The sequence below is a fragment of the Phalacrocorax aristotelis genome, chromosome 4 (assembly GCF_949628215.1).
Source record: "Phalacrocorax aristotelis chromosome 4, bGulAri2.1, whole genome shotgun sequence".
Taxonomy (NCBI): domain Eukaryota; kingdom Metazoa; phylum Chordata; class Aves; order Suliformes; family Phalacrocoracidae; genus Phalacrocorax; species Phalacrocorax aristotelis.
In genome coordinates, this window is record NC_134279.1 from 17701335 (window position 1) to 17728348 (window position 27014).

General features: G+C 39.4%; 1 protein-coding gene across 4 annotated transcripts; it reads left to right on the forward strand.

Moving 5' to 3' along the window:
• The first annotated feature begins 4212 nt into the window (after positions 1-4212).
• On the forward strand, positions 4213-25362 carry PRMT9 (protein arginine methyltransferase 9). Of its 4 annotated transcripts, none has more exons than XM_075090427.1 (14): positions 4213-4303; positions 4704-4785; positions 5330-5542; positions 6073-6221; positions 7480-7716; positions 8313-8480; positions 10684-10786; positions 11981-12087; positions 15888-16080; positions 19792-19975; positions 22058-22769; positions 24126-24279; positions 24722-24844; positions 25050-25362. In XM_075090427.1, exons 3-14 carry the CDS (start codon positions 5357-5359, stop codon positions 25263-25265), a joined length of 2532 nt encoding a protein of 843 aa, XP_074946528.1. In that variant the 5' UTR covers positions 4213-4303; positions 4704-4785; positions 5330-5356; the 3' UTR covers positions 25266-25362. The 4 variants fall into 4 exon arrangements, with proteins under 4 accessions (XP_074946528.1, XP_074946529.1, XP_074946530.1 ...); XM_075090428.1 differs by having other exon boundaries at positions 4735-4785; XM_075090429.1 differs by lacking the exons at positions 4213-4303; positions 4704-4785 and having other exon boundaries at positions 5424-5542; positions 7409-7716.
• The last annotated feature ends 1652 nt before the right edge of the window (positions 25363-27014 follow it).

The window sequence follows — 27014 nt, forward strand, 5'->3', positions numbered from 1 at the left end:
TTTCAGCCAAGCGTCCCACATACTAGATCACATTATCTGCTGTGATATTTATTTTCTAATATTAATTAACTGAGAAGTTACTATGCTACTCAAAACTCTGTTTAAAAACAATTTTAAAAAAACCCACTTTTAAGAAATAGCGAACAATCCTCTACCTCTGTTTAGATTACTGGAGCAGCATTTCAAGAGTAAGTATGCCTTCCATGAATAGTTTGTTTACTTTGTCCTGTAGCTGTCTTCAGGATTAAAATTAGAATAATATTTTTCATGCTTGTTTATAATTATGTAATTTCCCTATTATAATTCCACTGAAGTATTGTAAAGTAATTGGATTGCATGCATTGTATGGAGTTGCTGACATTCAAGTTTAAAAAAAAAAAAAAAAAGGAAAAAATGTGAATGTTTAGGTTAGCCCTGAGTTTTTTAGCTGGCAAAAAAACCACCAGGTCTAAAATTTAATTTGTCTTACCATGACAGGCCCATTAGGGGAGATTGGTCCACCTGCTGTAATCATGTGAAGTAAAAATGTATTCCGTTCTAGTTGCAGCTAAAAGGAGCAGTGGTAGTCCAGCAGAAATACATACACATAACACGTTTTTCCCCCGAATGAAGAGTGTTAACTTGTACTTACATAATAAAGCAAGGAAGAAAATTCACTATTATGTTGATGTTCTACACTGTTTGTCCAGGATTGGTATCCCGACAACATACTGGATTCCTACCTCCAAAATATATTTAAATATATCTTTTCTTAAACCTGACCCACCAGTTCAAAACATTGTCGGACCCTGAAATGGCAGAATTGAGATTTAAAAAACAAACAAACAACAAACCACAGAGATGGAAGGCCAAGGAGAAATAATAACCCATTAATTTAAATGGATGAAAAATACCTATCTAATGAGCAATAAAAGGAGTGGCACTTTCTTCACTAATTAAGGCTAGAAGTGTTTTTATATCAGCAGCTTAGAAAAGCCTCCTCTTTTCTGCCATTCCCTACTCAAGGTCATCAAATTTTACAGCCTTCTTGTAGCCTCTTTTAACAGACTAGATATAGATTGACTATGTGAAGCTCTGCCAACATCCTGTCCATATATCATACATTTATCTTTGCTTTGGTTATTTTCCCTCGACATTCATTGCAAGCATGATTCAAGTCACTTTATACAATAGGCATACACTAGCATAGTGGTGTGTTTTGTTCCCTCTTACCTTCCTTATATTCTTGTCTGATCACTTCAAAATCCTGATTTTCATGAAAGACAGTGTTCTGATCTGTCATTGTGTCTCCAGTCTGTATGTTACACAGAGATGGGTTAGAAATTAGTGAATTCAACTTTCAGTTTTATTGACATTTTATTACAGAGCATTGATACTGGCTCCCACCATTTGCAACATGCAGCTCTATTGAGTTGTTGAAAACATCAATTAGCAGCAGCAGCATCCTTCCAAGGTATTGTCGTTTTTTTCTCATCTAAGCACTTTTACCTCCATTAGTAGAAAAGTTCTGTTGTGGGTTTATTGAAGGCTTACAGAGTTTCCTTCTAACTCCCATCTTGCTCGTGACTGTGTCATCACTGTTGGCTTGCAAGATGCTGGGGGCCTTATGCATATGTGAGGTACCACTGGGCTGAGTGCTCCCTCTCCTCTTGTCCATTGAGAGTGCAAGTAGAAACAGACTGATCTCTGACCACCGGTGATGCAGACCAACGTTTATTCTGCTGTCAAACAATTTGATGATTATTATGGCAATTGTGTATATCTGATAAGATGGGTGTTCCTTTCTGGCACTCCTTTACAGCACAAGCTTTACCCAACAAATTATTTTAGTATGCAGTGCATGCTTTTTCATGCAAACATCATATTCTGTGGCCATGTTTTTTTTCTGAAGTGTTCCATTAAAAAGTTTTGAGTATGAAATTAACAAATATCCTCCCCAACCTTGAAACTGAACTGACTCTTGTGAATTGCAAGGATTTTACAGTGACACTATTTTGTAATCTTCTCCCACAAATGGGTCAAATTAGCACACAGTACTACTTAATTTATGCTTAAAAATAGGCACTATAAAGCATTTATGCTGTCTGGCATTTGCTCTAACTAGAAAAAAATATGGCTGAACAAGTTTGGAGAATGGAGCTACAGAGATAGTGGCTCATTACAGTATTTGATACAGTCCAGCTCCTGTTACACCTTGCTGTCCACATGTCCGCAGGTGATAATAGCCTGTACTTCTTCCCTCCCCCTCTCCTCCTTATCCCCCTCCCCCCCCCAATGCTAATATTTTGCTTTTCCCCATACTATAATTCTTTAGCAGGGAAGCATAATTAAGCTAAATTCAGAGGAGCTTGTTTCCCATCTGTAACTAATTTAAAGGTCATAGCTTTTCTTTCAAAACTGAAGGAAGGTCTGGATGCTTGTTGATACCATTTGATTTACTAAAATATTACATCCTCCTTTAGACCTCAGTTCACATATAAGATATTTGATACTTTCTGATACTAGTATTTGCACATCCTCATGGACTTCATTCAGCCCAAGTATATATATCACCAGTTCTTACTTTATGTTTTTCTAGCATGTTTTTCCTCTGTCAGAATTTGATTCTAGTGCACTTCCAGTTGCCCATTCTCAGTTTTGGGCTACTTCTCTCAAAACATTTCTAGACTTCCCCCCTCTGGTAGTATGATAGAGTAATATTTAAGTTTGCCATGGATTACAGTTTAACTGCCACCATGCTTCATTTGGACTCACGTTCCCCCTCCATTTGAGCTATTTTCATCATGTTAAAAATGTTGGCCTGACATTTTTAAGTGGTACTCATTTGTTTCTCAAAAGAGAAGGCATATACAATATCCACAGCTGTAAAAGCCTGGAAGAGCAGCATCGCTTTAGAGAAGAAAAGTAAAGATAAACAACTTCCAAACACTTCATAATTAGTGAACAATGCCATGGCCTTGTTTGTCCCAGTTTGTCTGGGATATGACCAAATGTCATGTCCCAGAAGTAGGACAAGACCAAATGAACTCTGCCTTTTTTGGAAAAGATCTGCACTCCAGGGCCCTGCGTGCTGTTGTTCCCTGGAGCAGGCAACCTGCCAGGCTCCACAGAGAAAGAAGGTAAGCAGTGTTGTAGGCATGGGAGGGAGCGAAATAAGGGACTGGAGATGTGGAGCAAAGCTCTGAATTTTATTCCTTGCAATCTCTATTGCTGCAGAGTAGAGTTGTTAGTCAAAGGCCCAAGTCAGCTAGGACTTGTTTATGACTTAAAACTAGGTGATGTGAATGTTGTCCTGAGCTGTCATCCTTGTGATTTACCAACAGTGAAATTAAAATTAAATTTGCGGAACACCATAACTGCCGGTCAATTATAGGCAGCACCTGCACAACAGGCACTTCTTACACTACATCTGTAAGTATTTAACGTGGTAGTTCTTATCTGTAGCACAGGTCTGAACAGCATCGAAAGGCAAGGGACTGGATTTAGCATTGCTGTGTGTCACTTCTAGTCCTGTGTTTGTGTGAGCTGAATCACCAGCTTTGAAAGATTGGATGTGGATGCAGAAAGAACATGGGCAATGAAAATACCTTTATTCCACATATATAGAGGGAGAGATGAAGAACTGGTAAGACAGTTTCTAGTCAATTCACCATGTTTCAGCTGAAAAGTAACAAGCTAAACTAGCACTAAAAATATAAATTTAAAGAGTTTTGTTTGTACTTTGCTCAAAACATTACTTACCAATAAACGTGAGTTTTGTTTTAGTTGTATAGTGCCTCCTTCTTGTCACCCTTCAGAGCATTAGCTTTTCTGTAATACTAGTTTCTGGGATTCTAATTATTTTATTGGTTCTTAAACATGGAAATCTCAGCTGTTCCTTTAAGCAAATAAAAGATAAAGGAAGCGAATGTCTACACCTTAAAATTGTAGAAAAAAGCTGGGGGGGGAGGGGTAGAATACCTCTTGCCACAAATAGAACGGAAATAAAGATTAAGGAAAATGATATTTTTAATCTTACTGGCCGCAGCCCCGCGCTAGGCCTTGACCGCCTTGGCTGAGCAGACACCCCCCTTCCCGCCGCGGGCGGCTTACGGGAGCCGTTCTGCGGCGAGGGCACAGGGCTCCGGGGCCGCCCCCTCAGGGGCCGGTGGGGCGGGAAGGCGGCCGCCCCGGCACCCTCCCTCCCGCCCGGCTCCGCGCCTGCCGCTCTCCGCATGCGTGGTGGCGTCTGCCCGGCAGTAAGATGGCGGCAGCGAGCGGCGTGCGCCTGGCGTGTTTGGGAGCCCCGTTCCGCGCTGAGCAGGTGATGGCCCCGGGGGCGCCCGGCGCCCTGGCCCGGCCGCAGGGCAAACCCCCCCATCCTACCCCGCTGCTTTCCCCGCGCCGGAGCGGCGGCCCCGGGGCTCGCCCCGCGAGTGGGGCAGTGCCTGGGGATGGTGCGGCCTGTGAGGCTTCCCGGCGGCGCCGCACTCCCCGCCGCCCGGAGCCGGCCCCTCGTCCCGGCCCCTCGTCCCCTTGCCCCCGGGCACCCCAGGCCGTGCGGAAGAGACCTTGCACGGCCTTCCCTGATACTGCACGGCCCTGTCTGAATTACTGGTGCTCCCTACAGACGCGGCCGGTGGTTGTTTGTTTTGTTTTAAGGAAAAAAACAAACAAACAACAAAAAAAAAACCCTAGTTGTGATTGTGCTGTGTTTCTTGCAGTCCCTCTCCGTGTAACGTTCGCTTTCTTCAGCTTTAGGACACATCTGAAGATCCTGAAGGTGGTGTTAGGCCCTTTGACTAAGTAAGCATTAAAACTTAAGGTGGTAACTAAGGCAGTAATAAAAATGTGCATTTCGATTTTGATAATGCAAACGTTTTCTTAAGGGGAAAAAATAGTCATGTTGCCTTATGTAAAATATGCTGTGAGCTCATTAGCTCTTTTTCTGGGAGTCTTTGCTTTATGAAGATCTTGTGGTTGATTATGAAACTTAGGAATGCGTGAGCTTCCAGTGTGCAAAACTGTTTGGTTAGAGACATGTGAAAATATGCGTTACAAAAATTAATTGCAATATGCGAAGAACTGCAACCTGTTTCCAGGACCTAGTCTAACATAAATGTGATGCACACATGACTTTTGAGTGGTGAACACTTGTTTTTAAAGCTGATGGAATTAGTGGTATAAAGATGAGCATGTTTTTGAATGCTTAGGATTTTTGGGGAAGGGAGGAAGTCTTTACTAATGATAGTGAAAATTAAAACGTTGTTTGATCTGTCACCTTTGTGCGCGACCTTTTCGGCCTACAGTATACACAAATTTTTTTTTTTTTTTTTTTTTTTTTTTTTAGGAAGAGCAAGTATTTACGTCCTTCAGAATGCCCAACTCCACCACTAAACTTAATTGTAACCATAGAGGTGGTCAGGAAGCCGGCAGGTGGGAGCTGGTTTCCAGGTCTTTGCAGAGTGCTCAGCATTGCCTGGAAGACGAGGATTTTGGAACTGCGTATGCCCACTATCTCCTGGTACTAAATCTAGCTCCTGAGTTAAAAACTAGTGTCAAAGTGAGTATTCTTTGAGTTGCTTAAACCATTTTTTTTTACTGTGTTCCTCTGGAGGCTTTGTGATATATTTTGTGCTTATGATTTGATGTATGTAACTGATTTTCCTATTCAGTCTTCAAAATAAAAGCAGAAAACGGCTATAATGGAGACAGCCAAGGAACTTCTTTAATAAGTTCTGTATGCCTATGGGAAGGGAGTTGATACACTTCTCTTTTAGCCTGTGTGTGTCAACTAAGTTTAATAAAACTAGGGCCTTGTTAGTATTGGCTTGTAGTATAGCATGCATTAGTATAGCACATAGGCTCTTAGTGACACTGCTGGGTGATGGCACTCTGTGAATATCTGAGAGCTTATTTCTGCTTCTTCAAGTGAGCTGGCTAACTTGGGATGAGAGCAAACAATCGTATGCTGCTGCTTAGGTAAATGAGGGTGTTCAGGCACACATCAGGATACCTCTAGATGTTTCCAGGGCTCAGTTCCCTACTTCTGGTAACTACCAGCAAATCAGTGGTATATGTTTTATTTTCTAGGAAACATTTCAGTTTAGTCTCTTTAAATGGGCAGAAGAGCTAGATTCTCTGGCACGGATTCAAGATCTGTTTAACTGTTACGAACAAGCACTTGAACTGTATCCGAATGACGAAGTGATATGTAATAGTATGGGAGAACATCTTTTCAGGTTTGTAGTAATGTATATTCAGTTTTTGTATTTCATATTGTATGTTCATTAACTAGCCCCAGTTCAGCAGAGTGCATAAAATGTGCTTAAAAGAAGTAAATGCAAGCATATGCTTAATGCTGTATAGTGTGTACTGTTGAATTTCATATCTGTCTGTCAGTTTAAAATAGAGTAGCCAATAGTAAGGTAAATGTTGATAGTCACAGCAAAAGTAAAAAAAAAAAGTAAAAGCACTTCTACTAATGTAAAAACTTAAAAGTAAAAGCACTGTTGTCAGATATTTTTCTATCAATTTATTAAGGAATTACTAAGCAAAAAAGAGACCAATATTATTCAGAGTCACTGTGTTAACAAATGCGGTTAACGTACAATTTTTCAAGTTCTTCCTTTCTTTCCTGTTAGATCCCTAAGAACTACTGCCTTTGAATACTGTCTTTTAGCTCTGGTCACATACAACAGACCTTTGGAGTGAAGAAGCTGGTCATGTATACTGCACTGTGTAGGGCTATTCTTAAATGGTTTGCGTTTATGCTTTTATATATTAATGTAAAGCATTCTTTCCCTGCTTTCTCCAAACAGTGCAAAACTTGGTGCTTTGAATTTTAAGATTGAAGTCAGAGATCGTGGATCCAGATAGTTTTAATTATGTTTGCTTTTTGTGATTTCTTTGTTTTAAGGAACAGCTTTCCCAGCATTGTATTAGAATGTACGTTTCTTGCATTTCATAGATTTTGGGGCTTTTTAGTGCTGTCTGATCTGAGAATATGCTATAGATATTGTAAAAACTTACTTCACGTTCACTAATTTCAAAATTGCTGCTGAATGTAAGCGCTGGTAACTCAAAATTCGGTTGTTTTACAGTATGTTTCAGTTAAATACAGTAATGTGGTTTTGGGGTTTGTAGCATGCTCTTGACTTGAAAATCTGTGAGGCTGCATTGCAGAGTTGCTGCTGTCATATTGTTGCAGCAAGTTCTTGTAAAACTTGTCCTAGGCTGTCAAAGGATGTAGTAGTGGATGAAGACTGGTACATTTAGTATTTTTGGACTGCCTTTGCATTTTAAAGTGATTTGGTGTAGAGCTCTAAATCATTCTTTTTCTTAAGGTAATGTCAATGTTTCTAAAGATAATCTTTCTAACTAATGCAAAATATTTCTATGGTCTTCTAATTGCTATAAACCTTTACAGATCCACAGGTATTTAAGGATACTTGGAAGCTGAATGCATGCTTTCTATTTATTTGTCATCTTTACTATTAGAATGGGCTTTAGAGATGAAGCAGCTGGATATTTTCATAAAGCAGTGAAGCTTAACCCAGACTTTGCTGATGCAAAGGAGAATTTTTACCGTGTTGCGAACTGGCTTGTGGAACGCTGGCACTTCATCATGCTCAATGATACCAAGAGGAACCTCACTTACCTAAGAGCAATTGAGAACGCCGTCCGCTCAGGGTGCAAATCTGTACTTGATATTGGAACAGGAACAGGAATTCTGAGGTGTGTCATTAGTGTATATTTAGTATGAACTTAATGGAAACGTATTTGTTGTCTAACAAAATTTGGTTGCTAGTGAAAAAAAAATTTACTTTCATGCCTTTACTGAGACAAAACTTAAGAAAGAAAACAAAGCTTTCAGAAGTCAGTCTGAAGGTTAGCGTCTGGTATTTTTTGAACCCTTTATTATTTGTTGCAGATGCTTTTGTGTACCAATAACTGCTCTATAAATTGAATTGCTCATGTTTGGTTTTGGAGTTGTAATGTCATGTGTTCTGTCTTTAAGTATTGAGTCTAGTATAAAGGGTGGATTTAGCATAATTGGGGGAGTATCCTTGTGCTACCTGTTTTTTTTTTTGGGGGTGGGGGGTGGTGGTGGTGGTGGTGTTTGTGCTAGCATATCAAGAGGATATCCAATTGTGCCATACCGATGTTAACACAAGAGATACTAGTTCACTTGATGATTTTTAGACTTGAACTGTTTTCTTAGAAATATGAAGCAGATGCAGAAGTAAAACTTAAGAAAACTCAATATCTTGTTATGTTTTACCTAAAATGATTTAAACTGGAAGGGAAAAGCCTTAATTCTTGTTTTTCAGTATGTTTGCAAAAAAGGCAGGAGCATCTTCTGTCTATGCCTGTGAATTGTCAAAAACCATGTATGAACTTGCCCGTGATGTAGTGGCAGCAAATAATATGGAAAAAGAGATCAAACTTCTGCATTTGAAGTCACTTGATGTAGAAATTCCAAAGCACATACCTGAAAGGTACGTTGATGCGCTCTGTTGTGATACTATTTTTAATTTGCTCTTAATTTCAAGGAAATAGCAAATACTCTGTGGCCTAAACAGGAAATAACTTTGCCTATGATATTACCCATCATGTGAGCAGGTTCTGTGTACAGCTTTTTTAGAGTTTTTGTAGAGCAGTGCAGAAATGATCACATGTCGTTTAGATCATACTGATTTCTATGGTTGATCAACAATGTCATAAATTAAGGAGTTTTAATTCGTTAATGGTGGGAGCTTTGAAGAATATGCCATTATATTGCAACAAGAAAAGAAAAGTTAGATGATGGCAACATAAAAGTCATTTTACACACTTCTGTACTTAACTTGTGGCTCACTTTTGCAGCCCATGAATAGGATGGAGGTATATAATAGGGCCTGCAAAGGAAGACTGTTTCTGGGACGTATGACACCCCTGCACCTCCATGTCAACTTCTGTATTTGTCAGAGAGATCAGAAATTGCATATTGTCTGCCCCTTCTGATCAGGGCATGAGGGGAACCCCCTCTCCCCTCTGTCCGCTAAGGAGAGTGCCGCTTTGTTTGGAGGTGAGAAGGTGCCACCTGATACCTATGGGTTCCTGGTTGGTTGCATCTGGAAGGCTGGTGGCAGCTGGGCTTCCTCTAGCTGTGAGTGTCGGGGCTTTTGAGTGTGGCTTCAGTTATTGGAGTAAAATCCAATGGAAGGGTGTTGCAGTTTGTCCTGTGAGAATAGGTTTTTGTGTTTGTATTAAGGTCTTTGTTTCTACGTACACATTTACCCACCTGTCTGTATAGCAGAGATCCATGTGCTTTGAAAAATGAAGTAGCTTATTTTCCCAATATTAAGTAATGTCCCATAGTAAGACCTACTGGGACAAATGAGTGGCTTGGAATTGCTCTTGGCAAATTAGAATTTGATCAGCATTACAGCTTTCAGTATGCATCATCCAGGCTGCCCTGCTCCTCCTTGCTCACTATCCCATTCAGCAGGGGTTCTTCAGGAGGATCTGTAAATTTTTAGCAGGTGGAAATCTGAGGACATTTTTGTTCGTTTTGGCATATGCAAAGGACTGGTTTATCAATTCAGCTCACCACTACTAGGGATGCAGATTAAATGTGGGAAGGAAACAATCCATTTTACTTCTAATTACTAAAATTTAATAGTGTCTTGTGATGGTACAGGCTCATAATCTGAAATTATAAAGCTTCCATGGTTTAGCATGGCAGTCAAGCCTTGTCTAATTGTGTCAGCCAAGATACAGTAACTGATCATATGTATCTTTTTAGTGTATATGATGAGTTACTGGATGTCACCTGTCAGGAATAAATTGCTACTGTACTGGAAATGTCTTACCATACCCTATGAGCTTTGGTTTAAATCCAAAGAATTTAGGACTTTAGTCTGTGTAGTAATTTATTGTGCTTCGATTATAGGTTTGTTAGGGTTTTACTCTTGCACAAGATTCAGACAAAATACATATTCTGCAGTATCATTGGCTGTGTGCCCAGGCTGAAACATCTTGTTTTGGCTAGATTCTTCCCACACTATTTATTTATAAATGCTGAACAGGAAGCTTTATGGTATACTCTTGCTCGGTATTTATTCTCTTCTATCTGCATCTCGAAAAACTTCGAACAACAATTCAAAACATGTCATTTGTTGGAAGAATTAAATTTCCCATTTGTATTGAAACTTCAGAACACTGGTAAAAGTTTTGTTCTGAGCTCACATTGGTATAGTGGGGTTTTTTTCTTTAGTAGGCTGAGAGTCTTAGGTTTGTTCAGCCTGAAGGAGAGAGGACTGAAGGGGGATCTCATCAATACCTATAAATATCTGAAGGGAGGGTGTCAAGAGGATGGGGCTGGACTCTTCAGTGGTGCCCAGTGACAGGGCAAGGGTCAATGGGCCCAAGCTGGAACACAGAAAGTTCCACCTCAATATGAGGAAAAAAAACTTCTTTCCTGTGAGGGTGCCAGAGCAGTGGCACAGGCTGCCCAGGGAGGTTGTGGAGTCCCTTCCCTGGAGACATTCAAAACCCACCTGGATGCGTTCCTGTGCCCCCTGCTCTGGGTGTCCCTGCTCAAGCAAGGACAAGATGATCTCCAGAGGCCCCTTCCAAGCACTGCCATTCTGTGATTCTGTGACTGTCGACAGGGATGTGTTACACATTGTATTTCATGGTGTCCTTTTTCTTACGTAGAGTTTCCTTGGTTGTCACAGAAACAGTTGATGCTGGTTTATTTGGAGAAGGAATTGTGGAGAGCTTGATACATGCTTGGGAATATCTACTTTTACAACCAAAGGTAAGTGGTGTGGGTGTGTACATATATATAAATGGGATTCCTGTTTTGTTTGGTATATATTAGTGCATATATGTATATGTATGTGCGCACATTGACAGATGTACATGAATGAGGAACAACTGTCTTGTAAATTTTTCGTATCTATTGATATTTTGAAAATGAGTGATCTGGATTTGTTCTATGGATTTGATTTTGGTGAAAGGGAATGAGGCAGCTGCATTTGTACTTCTGTGAGCTCATGTTCTGAGTAGACAGGTACTTACAATGCATGTTTCCATGAGGTAACCTTCCATCATATAGAGATGGTTCACTCCTGATCACTGTTCATTCCTTTTTTTTTTTTTTTTTCTTCTTTTTCCCCCCGTCCCTTTGTAAGTAAGACCAAAGGGGTTTGTGTGTGTTTTAAAGGCACTTTTTTCCTGCAAGTTTGATTACAACCTGGTCATTTTAAAATACCAACTAGCAGTAGAAAGTCATGTCAGTCTAAGCAGAAAATGCTGAATTATGGTAGAATTATTTCACATTATAACACTAGGGAACAGTCAATTATAATTTAGTAAATATGCCGTATCCTTAATATTCTTATGTTCTTCATTTATTTTTGCTAACTTTGAACTTTTTTGGAAGACTGAACAATTCCACTGAGTCTCAGATTCCACTTCATGTATTTTTGCATTTTAGCTAGCATATATTAAGCAAAGTAATATGACAAGGAGTCTTATGTGGGTTAACCTCTGCTAGGTCTTATGAAAGAGAAGGAACTCTCTTTTATTTTGATGTTGCCTTGATTCCAGCTAATTAAAAAAAAAAGAATCTTATCTGGCTGAAAGCTTTTGTATTGTACTGAACTGAAACCGATGACCTCTAGTGTTAGTACAGCAATGATGCATAAAAGAAAAGTCCTCAAATGTTTCACTATATTCTAACAGGATACAAATTTAAAACACTATTAGAATTACACAGAGGAAGTAGTAGACTGAAAAGTAAAACTGAAGCATGAGTATATTGAAACACAGCATTTAAGAAACTCTCATGGTCAACTGGCATGAAAAAGGCCAGAAACTTTACTCGTCACTAAGAACTTACTGATGTTTTGACTGTAATTTTGAATGGCTCATTAATATGTAACCCAGGCTTTGCAGTAATGGCAGGAATAGGTCACTGTCTCGTTGCATGTTATTCCTGTTTTCACAGCCTAAAAATCAAGATGTCAGTACTGGAGACTATGGCAGAGTTATTCCTGCAAGTGCTACAGTATTTGGGATGGCAGTGGAATGCAGAGAGATACGTAGACATCACAGGTATGTTCAAACTCTAGCACAGTTGAACCCATGTTTGTTATTTGGGAAGAGAAACTGGTGTTTTTGTTGAGGATTCTTCATTTACAGTTCTCTTTATTTTTTGAACGGCTGATTGTATGTTTCACTAAACAGATTTGTGCTCTCACCCTCCCTATCCCTTTTCCAGGCTTTTTTCCTTTTTTTTCTTCTCCCCTTTGTGGTTCAGACTTTCTGGATCACTTCATCAGAAACTCTTGTTTTTCAGTTATGCTGAAATACATGCCTTTAACACATACTAAAGAAATTTAATTCCTTAATAGTAAAATTATTTCTTAGGTTCTGTATTGGAGATTGTTGGATTAACATTTGGCCTTTATCCTCGCTTTACCCTCTTTATAATCTGCCCCATACCTCACTGCTGGATCTAACCCTTTCAGGAGATGAGGACAGGATTTTGGAAAGCCTGTGTGTTAATAACCCTACCTATCATTTTTTTTTAATATGTGCCTTGCCTAATTCTGAATTAGCATACAGTAGGGTTATTTTGCTGAGATCCGTTCTGACTATGTACCAATTCCTTTCCTATTCATTTTTGTTCTCATCTTCTAGAACAGTATTGCTGTCTGGAGACAGTCTCTGAGGGGTTTGGGCTTGATGTATTTTGTTTAGGATTAATGTCGTTACAGATTAAAGAAAACATGAACTTTTACAGGAGCTTCATTGTACTGGATATAAAACAGCCAGGCTGCATGGTGATTATTCTAATGCAGTAGACCTGGACAATGGCCAGAAAGAGACAGAAGTTCCCATAGTAGATAGTCATAGAAGACCTTTCTTTTAGATGTTAATTGTTCATCAATTATAAGATAGGTGTTTGCCTTGAAACATGGCATTGACTGTTCCTTACAAAATTTAAACAGGATGAAAGTTAATGTACTGTAACTTTGGATTGTTCAATTAACAATCCATTCTAATAGTACAGCTTAAGGTCAGGTGGCTAGCAGGAATGAAATGATTGCCACAAATTAATTACATGCTGAGGAAGAAGAAAAATGTCACTTTTAAATTTCCTGCCCTCATATAGTTTGAGATCCCTTTTTGCTCCAGTAAGAATACTTGTCTTAAGTCTATTTTAGCAAGTGCTATTAAGCTTTATGTAAAATGCTTGCCTATTCTCAGATGTAAAGTTTCCACATGTCTTTGAATTATTCTGATGTGCATGTCTCCACGTTTCCATAAGGGTTTTCATGATCTACAGCAAAACTTTAGGGTTTGGATGTTGTTGTTTGTTTTTTTTTTTGTGAGCAGGATGCCTAATGAAATAGCAGTGTGAAAGTATCTCTCTTATGCTTTTTATATCATCTAGCACAGTTGGTCCTGTACAATTAATGCAACTTTTCGTAGAGCTTTTTCTCATTATTTAATTTTTTTCATGTGTGGTTATTAGTAGATGTAGAGCCCAGGAGTCTATTGAATACCTGAGGTTTTTTTTTTTCTGATGTGCTTCTAGAAGTGTGTTTAATCTGTCATCAAACACTGATTCATCTTGCTGAGGCAGGGGATCCCCTTTCACTCCAGTTGTGGATAATTTTGCATATCACTGTCATCTGTCTGTGTTTGATCTGATCTTCTGCTTCGTATTCTATCCCTTTGTTTTAGCAGTTTTAAGTTATGGTGCACTACCTGTGCTCTGACTGGTTTTTAGGGCTTTTTCCCTAGGATATAGTGAAATTCTAGAGAAGTCATACCAGTTCTCTTGTAATTCTATTTTTGGTGCACTTAAGTGATCTTTACAGTTTTGTGCCAGTTTACTCCTTATTGTAGCTTTATTACTTGATGTTTTAGAGATAATTGTAATGTTTCTTTACTATAGCTGGTGCTACTTGTACCCATTGTTTGTGTTCCTTAGAATGACTGTAGGGCCTAACTCTGCTGTGGTGTTACAGATTTTTTTTTTTTTTATGGTTAGCTTTAATTTTCTCCTGAAGTCATTGCTGTCTCTTTGACGGGGTTGTTTCACATCCATGTGAAATGTGTTTACTTCCGGAAGAGCAAATGAACTGACAAAGTTGGGAGAAGACTTGAGTTCTACTAAGGATAAATTCAGACTTCCACAAAACTTTTAAGATACCACAGTATACCACATACTGTTTTTCAAGTTTGAACTAGATGGCTTTCAACAGTCATATGTGACAGTAAAGCAATATTCTAGGAGAACATAGGTCTGCTGCATTAGTGCATCTACACTTAGTAATTTTGAAAAAAATATGCCAGAATATGGGTTAATGTACTAATACTAATGCAATGTAAGAATTACAGGCTTCAGGGTTTTTTTAAATGTTTAAGTTTTAGTTGATTGGGACCCAGAAAGAGAGGCAATAGAGTGGTTATACTTCTGTGCTTATGTATTGAAGCCAGAAGGGTTTATGATAATATAATAATCTGCTGACCTCTTCTACAGTGAAGGCCGTGTACAGCAGCTGTTCTGCTGCAGTTGTAGTATTCAGTTGAAAATAATACACTTCAAATGAAGGAGAATACATTATCATCCTTGTTGTTCTGATATCTAAGTTACTTGACTGAGCAGGTGAGATGATCATAATTGTTGATAATGTTGCTGTATTTTTTAGTATTTATTGTGAAGTACTTCCTACTTTATGCTTTCTGTATGTCACATATGCTTTTATTGCTAGGGAAGAGCAAATCTGCTCCAAAGTCCGTTTCATTTCTGTATTTTAGCTATGAATAATGGTCAAAATATATTTGCCTAAGGATCTAGGTTATGACAAAAGGCAACCTACTCAATTCTGTGATTGGGAGCTTCAAGGAGATGATTATGTCTGATAAGAATATTATCAGAAAGACTGTCTAGTCATCCGTAGTTGTAGGAAGATCTTTTGCAGGGAGGGGAGGTTCCTGAGAAAGCGATACAGAATTAAAAATAGTTCTAGAAATAGAAATTTAGCTAGTTGTCATTTGAAATTGAGTGCTGGATCTCACTATAAGAATGTAGATTTGCTTGATAGCTGTCACTTCAATGGGAAGCACAGAATCCTTCACAGACAAATGTACTTTTTCAGAATAATCTGATGTGTAGCTTTTGCAAGACTGGTCTCATGTAACTTCCTGACTCATTTGAAAATGAGAATGTATCTTAAGTCCTCAAACCTATGGAATGGACAGTGTATGTAAGTGTTTTAAAGCAGTTATAACATTCTTCTTTGAAGCTTTTCATATAAGGTTGTTTCTAGAAATCTAATTGATCTTCTGTCTTACAAGAGTGGATACATATATTCTGAGTTATCAAAGCCTTTTCCAGCAAGAAATCAATGCTGAGACTTTGTTTGCGGCTATATAACTATGAAAAATGCCTTATTCTGCACAGATTGTGCTTTGCAAATATATAAAGGTACTGCAAAATTAGTTTTATGTCAGTCTCCAAAAATGCTTTTTCCTGTTGCATATCTATCTCTCTTTGTTCTGATTATTCTGTTCACCTGAAAGAAACACCTTCATTACCTGTCTAATGAAGCAGCAAAGCTTTAATTATTATCACAGGGCATGTGGCCTTTGACAAAGGGCTTATTGGGCTTTTTCTCAGTTTCTAGCAACAGCATTCAGTTCTGATTCTTGAAAGTGATGTGCATTTTCTGTGCTTTAATGCTGCTCTGAACATAACAAAAACCCCACAGATTTTTTTTTTCTATTATTATACTCCATGCATTTAGAAATACTTAGCCAGTCTGAGAAGAATTTTCTTTGGGTTTTTTCGTCAAATTTATTTGAAGTTTAATTTCTTCCCTCTTTCTCTTTACTCCCAGAGTGGGGACTCAAGAAGTTGCTGGTGTGCACTTGTCAAATTCAGTGCAGTTCTTCAGTCCAACATATGCCTCTGCTGGTTCAGAGGAAACTGTCGAACCTTACACCACCGAGAAACTCAGTCGTGTTCCTGGAGGTTACGTGCCTCTGACAGAACCCTGTCAAGTAATGACAGTAGATTTCAACAATCTGCAGGTAATGATGTTTTTTTTTTACATCCTTCATAAGTAATCTATTTATGAATAATGAGAGCCCAATATCTTATTCGTTTTCCGGGTTCAATTTCAGGACAGTTCACAAGTGCAAATTTGGCTGGGCTGCACTGAAATCCTCTGCTGGTTTTAATACTTGTGTGGTTGTGTGGTGATTCATCAGATGACGGTCTCATGAGTCTCTGAAGGTGGAGTTTTTTCTTTGTTTGGTACAGGTTAGGGAACTAAACCAGCTCACCAAAATCAAACTACTGCCAGCCTCAGTACATTGAGGGGGAGGAAGAATGCAATAGACCCATCTTAAATGATTTATGCAGTTGTGGAGCTGATTTAGTTTATTCTTCTAAAGTCAGAGTCTTCAAGAAACTTGACAAAAGAGAAAGGTTGTATTTTATGTCTGGCATAAAAATGTCTGTAAGTGTTGATGGATAAGTGTAAAAGAGAGGGAAGGTGAAGAAATTATCTTATCCTATTCAACCAGTTAGATTCCACCCTTCAGCTCCTTTGGTTTCTTAGGTATTTCTGTAAAATGGCATTCTAAAATATGGTAGTATTACTTTGTGTATTTTGCACAAAATACGTTTGTATGTGTATACTAAATAGGCCTGAACTGTAAGTCAAGGACCTCAGCCACTCGCAGCTGAGCATGCTAAAAAGATGAGGCATCTGATCTCTGGTGTGTTTCTTGCTCATTGACCTGTGATGAGGAGTTAGCGTTGAGTCAGAGCTTAAAATAATTTCGTTTATATAACAGAATCTATTCTTGGCTATTACTTGGCCAGGAATTGCAGTATTTCTAAATCAATAGCTTTTCCTAGTCGGCTTGTCTGACATCCTGAGATTAAAAATGAAATAAGACAAGGCTTTTCAGTATACTACTGGGAGCGATCTCTCTGTGACCTAATGTTGCTTCTGCTTCTACCATCAATAAGAAACTATTACTCCTGTGTGAGAGATGCCTATGCTTAAGCATCTGCCTGCTGGCAGACATGTAAAGATAATTTTAAAGAGTAAAGAACAGTGTTACTCTTTAAACCGTGTTTCAGAAGTGTTCCTTTGAAGTTTCAGTTAGGCTAATGGAGTGTTACTGTCATGAAACAGTAAGATACAAGTAAATGTAAAGGGAAGAAATGCAGTTAATTTATTTGGAATAATTTCTTACTGTTTGCTGTTACTTTGTCACTGGGCAAACATGGCGGTTCCAAACACTGGTAGGTTACTTTCAACCTGGGTTTTCTTGTTTGATTGTGGTGGTTTTTTTGTTTTAGTATGGCCACACCTGGGTGTTTGATCAGTGCAGCTAAAAAAACTAAACAGAAAAATTGCCTGTGTTCCTATTGGAATAAAAAAAGACCTGACATACTTACAAAGAGTAACAGAATTACCCACTAAAGATTGAAATTCAGATAAGAAATTGTTTAGCACCACTAAGTTAATTTCAAAGACCCATTTTCTAAACTTGTATTTCAAAGAATGAGAGGGATGTTGCATTTGTTCTGTTTGCATTAACTGTCCAGACCTAAATTGACAGAACTTAGGAAAAGACTCAAAATATGGTACAATAGTGTTTCTCAAACTGAGCTGTAGGATGTTTCAAAGACATCACTACAGATCAGAGAAATAATGATAACAAGTCAAAATTAAAAAAAAAAAAAAAAAAAAAAAGGGCAGCGAGTTATGCTGACTTTATTACTGCTATTATTAGTAGCACCAGGTCAGTTCCTCCCAGGCAAGGGAACGAGATGTGGCTGTGATTACAGGCCACAGACACTTGCACGTAGCCAGGTACTACCTGTGTGCGTGTTTGGTGGCAGCACTGGGAGTGGAAGTGGGTGTTTACCTCAGCAGCCAGTAATTAAAGCTCAGTCTCACTTCCAGGCCCTAAAGGAACTGTGCTCTTGCCAACAATTAGATATTGGCTCTCTCTAATTCTCATGAGAAGTTACTGTGTGGAATAATTGTGAAATTCTGGATCAAGGCATAGTAAACTCAGTAACTGCATTCTTTCTGCAGTTTTTTCTTCTACTTGTAGTCCCATGTACTTTTTTTTAAATGCAAGTTATCTTATTCAGAGGATATATGTGGCATAGCATCATTTTGGGTTTTTTACTGCCTATTCCTGCATCGTTGCTGTATTTTCTTTGTCTCTTTAACTACACTAGTTGATTAGTTGTCATCCTGATGTACTAGAGCTGTTCAGTTACAGATGTCTAAATAATAAACAGGTTCATGCAGTGGACAAATGTGAGAAATAAATACAGGATAAGCAGCACAGTGGAGAGCAGGGAAAGCTGAAATCACTGCCTTCAAGTAGGTTTTTAACTGTTGTGTGCCACAAGATAGGGATGTAACACTACAGTCACTAGAACCAGCGGATGAGAACATTGGGACTGCTGCTTTTGAGGAATAATCAGGAAGAATATTTTTAATATCAAATACTCCTCTAAACAGCTCTAACTACCCAGAAACCAAGAAACAGATGCATGCTTTTGCTCTTGCTGGTTTGCTTCAAGGGGCTTGCTGCCTGCAAAGCTTCAACTTATCACTTCAATGTACAGCCTCAACTGGAGATGAAAAAATGACTAGCAGCAAAACTTTTATTGAAGAGCAGTGAGATTTTATTATGAACTTCATTACCATCCAGTAGTTTTAACACATGCATTGTTCACCTATCTCAATTGTGAGAAGAAAGGTAGGGCCAACTCTTGGAGAACACGGAATGAGAACAAAGACTGAAGAATGAAAAAATGCAGCATGTGACTGCTGCTCATGTTCTTAGAATGCAACGTCTCTTTTGCCCTGTGTATTTTAAGACTGAAACTTAGAGAGGACAGATGTTGACTTAAGCAGATCAGGAAGCTGATAAATGTTTAGGAAAGGCTGTTACTAAGTGGAATGGTTGTGACTAAGAAAATCTTTGATCCCTTGTGCTTGACCTCCTGTCAACTGGTTTATGCCAGAACTGTCGAAGACATTAGAGCTGGGCCTTTTATGTTTGTGAATGTTGACAGCAGAAGGTAATTAACGAGGAAAATAAATTGTACATGGAAGAAGGCTTAATTCCTGTTACATATTTAAAACTTTTTAGGAGTATTGGAGAATTTATAACCTGATCCATTTAGGGGAGATCTTAGTTCATTGACATTGTACATGCCTGAGGATTTACACAAAGCCTATAGCCCAGGCAGTAGAGAAAATATCCTCAAAGATGTTTGACTTTGTTTCTGTAACAATTTTGCCAAACCTCTGAGTGAATTCAGTGTTTACATACAGTATTTCTAGAACTGATTGAACACAGATTTAAAGTGAAGCATGTGCCCAAGCATTGACTTGAATCTAGCCCAAAAGACTGGCTCTGGTTTTGTTACTTTTCATAAGGCAAGCCTTGCCAGTCTAAAGCCTTTCTCGCAGTTTTCAGTGTTTTAAAATCGGTGTGCTCTTAGATGTAGGCATGTTTGCTTTAATGGCTGATGGATGCACGTTGGTTATGTGGATAACTGCACTTGCATGTGGGAAGACAGTTCCTACACTAGTGAGTACTAATGATGATAATTGGTATTGTAGCAGGTTGATAACTTCAGGTTTCTATTGGGTGCCCTTGTGGATTGGTGCAGAAATTGGGTGACTTGGTGTAAAAAAACCACACTTTTTATTTATGGAAAGAAACTCTCTCACACTTTCTCTCTTTGGTCAGGAGCTGAAAAGCCTTGCAGCTAGAAAGCCCTGGAAGCTCAGCCTGCCAGTCACTGAAGGAGGAACACTAGATGCTATTGTGGTGTGGTTTGTTCTACAGCTTGATGATGAGCATGCTCTGTCTACAAGTCCCAGTGAAGAAACTTGCTGGGAACAGGCAGTCTATCCTGTGCAGGGCCTTCTTGGTACGTCCTGTGGATTATCTTGTTGTGGTACATTAACTTGGTTTTGTTTTGGTTTTGAGATAGTTAGGTTATCTCAGAGATAAGGAAGTGGCAGCAGATAGGTTTAGAAGTTCAACAGGAAGCAGCTGTGAGGTGGTTCCTGATCATGTTTCTGGACTGTAGGGCATAGTCCTTGTATCAGGGCGTGTTCCCGGGACTCTGCTATGAAGCAGATAAGGGTCCTGCTTAAGATGTGGGAGAACGCTTTTCATTAAAGTTGGTTTTATTCTATACTGAATGAAATGCATTGTGGAGCAACCCCAAGAAGTGGGGCTACCGACTGGCTCTTCTTTGTCAAGATGTGACTTGTGAAGGGAAGGTGGGGGAGGTGAGGTAGGAATTGCTAGCTGCTACTGCCACAAAGACACACCTAAACGCTCCTGCCTACCCCTCACCCCCACTTTAGGCTCAGCTTGAATACTGTTACACACACACACACATAGTGGCGGTGTAATTTCCAGCAGCCTCTCTTCTCCATTCACCCATTTTCCATTTTCCTGTTTCACTGAATCTTACAATGTCTCAAGTTGGAAGGGACCCATAAGGATCATCGAGTCCAAATCCCTGCTCCTCGCAGGACTACCTAAAACTAAATTACATGACTGAAAGTTTTGTCCAGATGCTCCTTGAACTCTGACAGGTTTGGTGCTGTGACCACTTACTTGGGGAGCCTGGTCCCATGACTGACCACCCTCAGTGAAGAACCTGTTCTTAATGTCCAATCTGAACTTCCCCTGACACAGCTTCATTCCATTTCCTCGTGTCCTATTGCTGGTCACTAGAGGGAGGAGATCAGCACCTCCCACTCCGCTGCCCCCCTTGAGGAAGTTGTAGGCTGCCATGAGGTCACCCCTCAGCCTCCTCTTCTCCAAGCTGAACAAGCCAAGTGACCTCAGCTGTTTCTCCTAAGCCTTGCCCTCGAGGCCTTACGCCATCCTGGTCGCCCTCCTCTGGGCACACTCTAATAGTCTGATGTCCTTCTATATTGAGGCACCCAAAACTGCACACAGTACTGGAGGTGAGGCCGCACCAGTGCGGTGTAGAGTGGGACAATCGCCTCCCTTGACTGACTAGCTATGCTGTGCTTGATGTACCCCAGGACACAGCTGGCCCTTTTGGCTGCTAGGGCACACACTCAACTCATACTCAACTTGCCGTCAGCCCAAACTCCCAGATCCCTTTCCATGGGGCTGCTCTCCAGCCTCTCATCTCCCCCTTGTACGTATAAGCAGGATTACCCTGTCTCAGGTAGAGAATCTGGCACTTGCTCTTGTTAAATTTCATACGGTTGGTAATTGCTCAGCTCTCCAGTCTATCCAGATCTCTCTGTAAGGCCTCTTTACCCTTGCGGGGTAGTCCACAGCTCCTCCTAATTTAGTATCCATAGACAGTAGGGTGCCATAGGATGGTTCAACCGAAAGCGTAGAGGAGGGAAGAGGCTCTTTTAGCCCATGTTGCCATTGAAAGAAATGTTTGTGAAACAAGCATTTTTGTTTTTAAATTCTGGACCGTATCAGTGGATTTACTTTCTTAGGACATACACAGAGAGTATCCAAAGACCGTTTTGAGCTGTATACCATAAATGTTCCAGTAAAATTTATTTTGCATAAATTACTCTTTCTAAACTGTAGCTATTGTTTGCTCTGTAACTACAAATTTACCATTGTCTACAGGAGGTATTAAAATGTAGATATTTAATATCTAGCATTTAAAAGCAAAAGCAATTTCTTTACCAGTATGTTTTTGTTCAGCTCTGCTGTTGACAGAACACTTACGCCTTTCTGTGATAGATGCTCTGTATTTTGAGAATAAATGGATTTTGCCTAGTGTGGGGCAGTTTAAGGCAAGTGGTTACACACAATCAGAGATTTGAGCTTGTGGGCTACAGACTAAAATAATTCTTTCATGCACACTAGTAACAACCAATGAAGAGATGAGATAATGCTTTTTGATTTTGAGGTTTTTTTTTAAAGCACCGTATGGCAGTTGTACTGATGTTTGCTGTAAAGTATCTGACATGACTCTCTTTACTGTTTTGCCAAGATTATTCTGTGAAGACTGGAGATACTGTGATGATGGAAGTTTGCTGCCAAGACTGCTACTTGAAGATCCAGAAGATTTCTTCTTCGACTTCAGACTGTGGGATGGACTTCAGTGACAGGGATGACTCACTGAGTTTGGGCAATGAGGCTGAACTATGTAATGCTCTGGCTGGTCTTCAGACGACCAGCAAACAGGATGGCAACGGTCAAGTATGTGTGTTGGAATCCACAGAAATAGCCCTGCTGAACAATGCACCGTACCACGAATGCTTTAAAGCTGCCATGGGCAAAGTGCTGTTGTCATTAAATCCACGTAAGGACTTGCAGTCCATGGATGTCGATGGACATGGCAGTGCGATGAACCTCCAAGAGAGTAGAAACAAGAGCTCCCTAGATGTGGCTCCTGATCCTTTGTACATTTTAGATGTATCTGAAGGCTTCTCCATCTTGCCAATTATAGCTGGCAAACTTGGACCTGTTAGAGCCTACAGTTCAGTTGAGAAAGAACAGCATCAGGCAGCACTGAATGTGATATCAGAAGCTAACCATTTCCCCAAGGAAACCTTAGAATTTTGGCTCAGCCACTTAGAAGATGAAAGTGTGGTGCTACAGAGACCCAAATCAGACAAGTTGTGGAGTATTATTGTCTTGGATGTTATAGAGACATCAGGTTTAATCCAGCAGGAAGTGATGGAAAAGGCTGCAATATCCAGGTACAGTATAAATGGACAAAAGTATGCCTAGGAATCTGTAATAATCTGAAAACTTTTGCAAATATTCCTTCTAACTACAAAATTGCTGTCATGTTGGTTCTGTAGAGCAGGAAAAGCTTGTTTTCTGAATGGGTTGGACCTCCCAGAGTGTTTCTGGTGTGACCATTGTATTACATGTATCTTTAAAAAAGTGTCAAGACTTCACTTTCATAGGCTTCTTTATTTTTGTGTGCAAGAATACGAACGGAAGATATTAAGCTTGGTCTGTAGGAAGTTCACAGGATAGCCAGCATGTTAGATAGTGCAAGGTTAGAAAAGCCCAGCTTCATGTACCTGTCAAACCGTTGTCGAAACAGTTACTGCTAAAAGACAAATGTGGTGTTAGAACAGCCAGGGAGGCAGCTGTTACCCATGGCAGGAGGGGTGGGAAGGCACACAGAGCAAGAGAAATAAAATAATGGAAATAGGTACCAAAAAAAGTAAATGTGAAAAGGGCTTATCCCCTTTTGTGGTGCTAGGGAATCTTCTCTGTTCATCCTCGTGCTTAGTGATGGCAGAATATTCCAGTTGACTTATGCTTATTACCTTTTCTAAGTTTTGAATAAATCTTTGGATGACTTGAAAGGTTTTTTTGCTGTAATAGCAAATGGGAAATTACTCTGATTTTTGTCATATGCAAACTCAGATCTGTTGCCATGAAAATACATCCAATAACACACTACTTAGGCATTGGGTAGCTATGAAAAAAGGCCTGCTATAGGAGAAGGAAACCTAAAACAATCTGTATGGAATTGGAGGTGTTTATATTATGCTGAATGAAAGCTTCTATTGTGTTGCTGCTCTCAGTAGCGGGATATTCTGTAGCAAGAGACCAAGCAAGGCTCAGGTGTTTCCTTTCAGGAAAGAATGCTGTCTCCTGTATTGCTGTCAACTTCAGTTAAACACTTACAGAAGGGTGACTTAAAACTCCTGCTGGGTTTTGCTTCCCTATGGGTATGCTGCCTCCTTAACCAGTGCCCCCCAACAGCATGCACTTCCTGGCTTCCAGCTTCGTGAAGCATTTCTGCTGGTCCTTCAGAACTATGTGGCGGTACTATGAATAAATCCCACTGTCTTCATTGTGAAATATCACCATTTCCAGTACTTACACTGAGAAAAGATTACTTAGTTCCATAATTTTAGTATTATATGACAAGTTTTCCTTTTCTGTATGATACAGCTGTCTGGTCAAATGGGATCAAACTCAAATGCTTATGAGCACTTGACTTCAGAGAAGAACTAGTGTGCCTTTCTTAAATGTTCTTTCATTACTGTTGAATGACATGCTTTAGAGGTGAAATCTCTCTCATTTTACAGATGTTTACTTAACAGTGGAGGGAAGATTTTCCCACAGTACGTGTTGGTATATGGGATGCTTGTAGAATCGGAGTCTCTTCTACTGGAGAGTGCTGTTCAAGGAACAGAACCGACTCTTGGGTTTAATATAGCCCCTTTTATCAACCAATTCAAGGTATGAAGTTGGTGGGTGTCTTCCAGGCACAGTTCCAAAGTCTGCAGCTGTCTCACTGTTGTTTTGGTGTCAACTGCAAGAAAAACTGAAGAGCTGAAGCTTCTTCATGTTGTTGAAGTTAGAGAGGTTTATGTGACCAGACAGGGACCTTGGGATAAACTAAAATGGGTAATATTTGTTTTAGAACTGGCCTGGGGGAGCTTTTGTCTGAGTAACGAAAGATGTGGTGTTATTGTACAGAAAAGTGACTGTGCTGTTACCATCTCCTTCATCACCATGTATTCCAACAGTCACATTTCAAAAGGGATTAGAAGGGTATATTTTGCATTTTGGCTGTCTCTTACAGTCATTACAATAATTCCTAGAAGCTTTTGCGTTGTGGTTAATTCTTCTAACTTTTAATGGCTATTGATGCCTGAAGTGGTGGTATATATACTCTTAGGTACCTGTTCGTGTGTATTTGGATCTCGCGACATTACCATGTCTACCCTTGAGCAAGCCAGCAGAGCTTTTAAGGCTAGATTTCATGAACCCTCTGTTGAACAGCTCCAGCAGAGAAGTCAAGGTGAGTTGTGTATACATGACATTAGAAGTGCACTTAACTGCTCTTCTGCAGCGCTGCTCATTATTGACATTTTCAGCCAGGATGAGCAATTACAGTATTTACTTGTCTGCTGGTATCTCTGAAATGGATTGAAATGGTTGGAATGGCTTTATTCTCTTACTTCTTTGAAAAGGATAGAACTGATCAATATTTTAAATATTTTTAGGTACAAATTTGTAAGTCTGGCCAAGTCACTGCAATTCCCTTCTGGTATCACATACATCTAGATGAAGACCACAGCTTGAATACATCAGATGAGTCCTCACACTGGAAACAAGCTGCAGTTGTTCTTGATGAGCCCATCCAAGTTCAGGTTGGAGATGAACTTGTGCTTGATGTTCAACACCATAAAAGCAATATTAGCATTACAGTTAAACGGTGAAGAATGTGGCACAAACTGATTTGTGGATAATTACCTACATATAAATTGACTGTTCATAACATCACTGATGTTAATTTATATTAAAGTCTAAATTTAATCTACTGATCAAAAAGCCTATTTTGTTGCTGTAATAGTAGATACTTAGCTCCTCAGTGGAACCTAAAACTTGTACTGTAAAAGTTTCTTACCGAGCAGTTAGGGGAGGCGTTTTATTCCCTGCAGCAAAAACCTGACTACAAGCTCTTGCAGTGACTAGAGCACTGGGGCAGACTTCTCTTGCTGCCATATCATCTGTAGTAAGGAGAAAAGCATCCAGATGCTTGTACCAGAAATAAACAGCTGTGGCTGTTCAGGATAGAGTCCTTGTTTCTCAAGCCATAGTTCCACCTCTCAGTTGCCAAAGCATCCTACTTAAGCACATGGAGAACGTTAGCCTTGTAGTAGAGACAGCAATGCCACTGCAGTGTCACAAGCTAGTGTTGCACAAAGACAATTATAAAAAGTTGTCAAGGAGCACTGTCGAATAACTCAAACTGTAAACTTTTTAGCATCCCTCAGAGAATCATTCTTGGTAGTTTCATGGGCCTGAACTCCTGTCCCTATGAAAGTTGTATAAAATATTACATCAGTCATTTACCATACTCCTGCATCTCTCTACAGCGTTACATTTTGGTATAATGCAGGTAACAAGTTCCTTCTATTAAATTTATATCCAAATGGAAGACTAACAAAAGCATTGATTCTACCTCTGCTGAGATATGAGGAAGACTGTTAGCAAGATATTTCTGTAGCTAAGTTTCTTACTGTCTATTCAATGCAGAAGAGACATTTCTGTGATCTTTCCTTAACAGAAGCCTCTACAAAGAACCACCCATAGATACTTTCTTCTAGACTCTCACTGCCTGCAAGATCCACATGTATTCTTCATTAGGTCAAATGTTTCAGATAAGTGCTCTCAGTTTAACTTCAGGGACTGTTGGAGCTGTAGTTGTCCCAGCCTGCAGCTGAACCTGCACCAGATAGACTGATGTAATAAAGCTCTTGCTAGAAGGGTAGAGGGAAGGTCTCCCATTTATTTTTTTCAAAACAGAGGCAATTAAGTCAAGTTTTCTGAAAATCAAGTAACTGGATACCATCCTTTATCCAAGGTGTACAATGCATAATAAAATAAGTGAATTAGAGCAGGACAGAGGCTTTTCATACTACATGGAAAACAGCTTTTTCTTAAATAAAAAACAAAGTCCCCCAAAAATCCCAACAAAACTGTGATCCATAAAACCTAAGTTACACAGCTCTAACAGACTAAGTCTGACACAACTCAGCCTAGTAGGTGCAGGATACTTTCAGCAAAGTGCAGTTTTATAGAGAAGCGTTAAGGCTTCTCATCCTGGAAGAGTTCTAATAAAAGCAAAAACATTAAATAATAGTGGTTAGGCATATTTATTAATTACCTATGCATAAATGGACTGTTTGTAACATCACTGATAATGATTGAAGTCTAAATTTAATCTACTGATATTTACTAATCTTCTCAGCAATTAATAAGACAGCAAAATGATTTAAAGAAAAATTGACGACATATTCAACCCTTAATGAGATTAACTAAAGGGCTGAAAATGACCATTACTGAGTTTTCAAGCAGTGTGTTAAGTAAGGCAAGAGCAATCTTTACGACTTCTGATTAGAAGCTGGGAGAAGACTAGGCATAAAACAACGGAGGAACAAATATAGTTTATATAAAGATGAAGT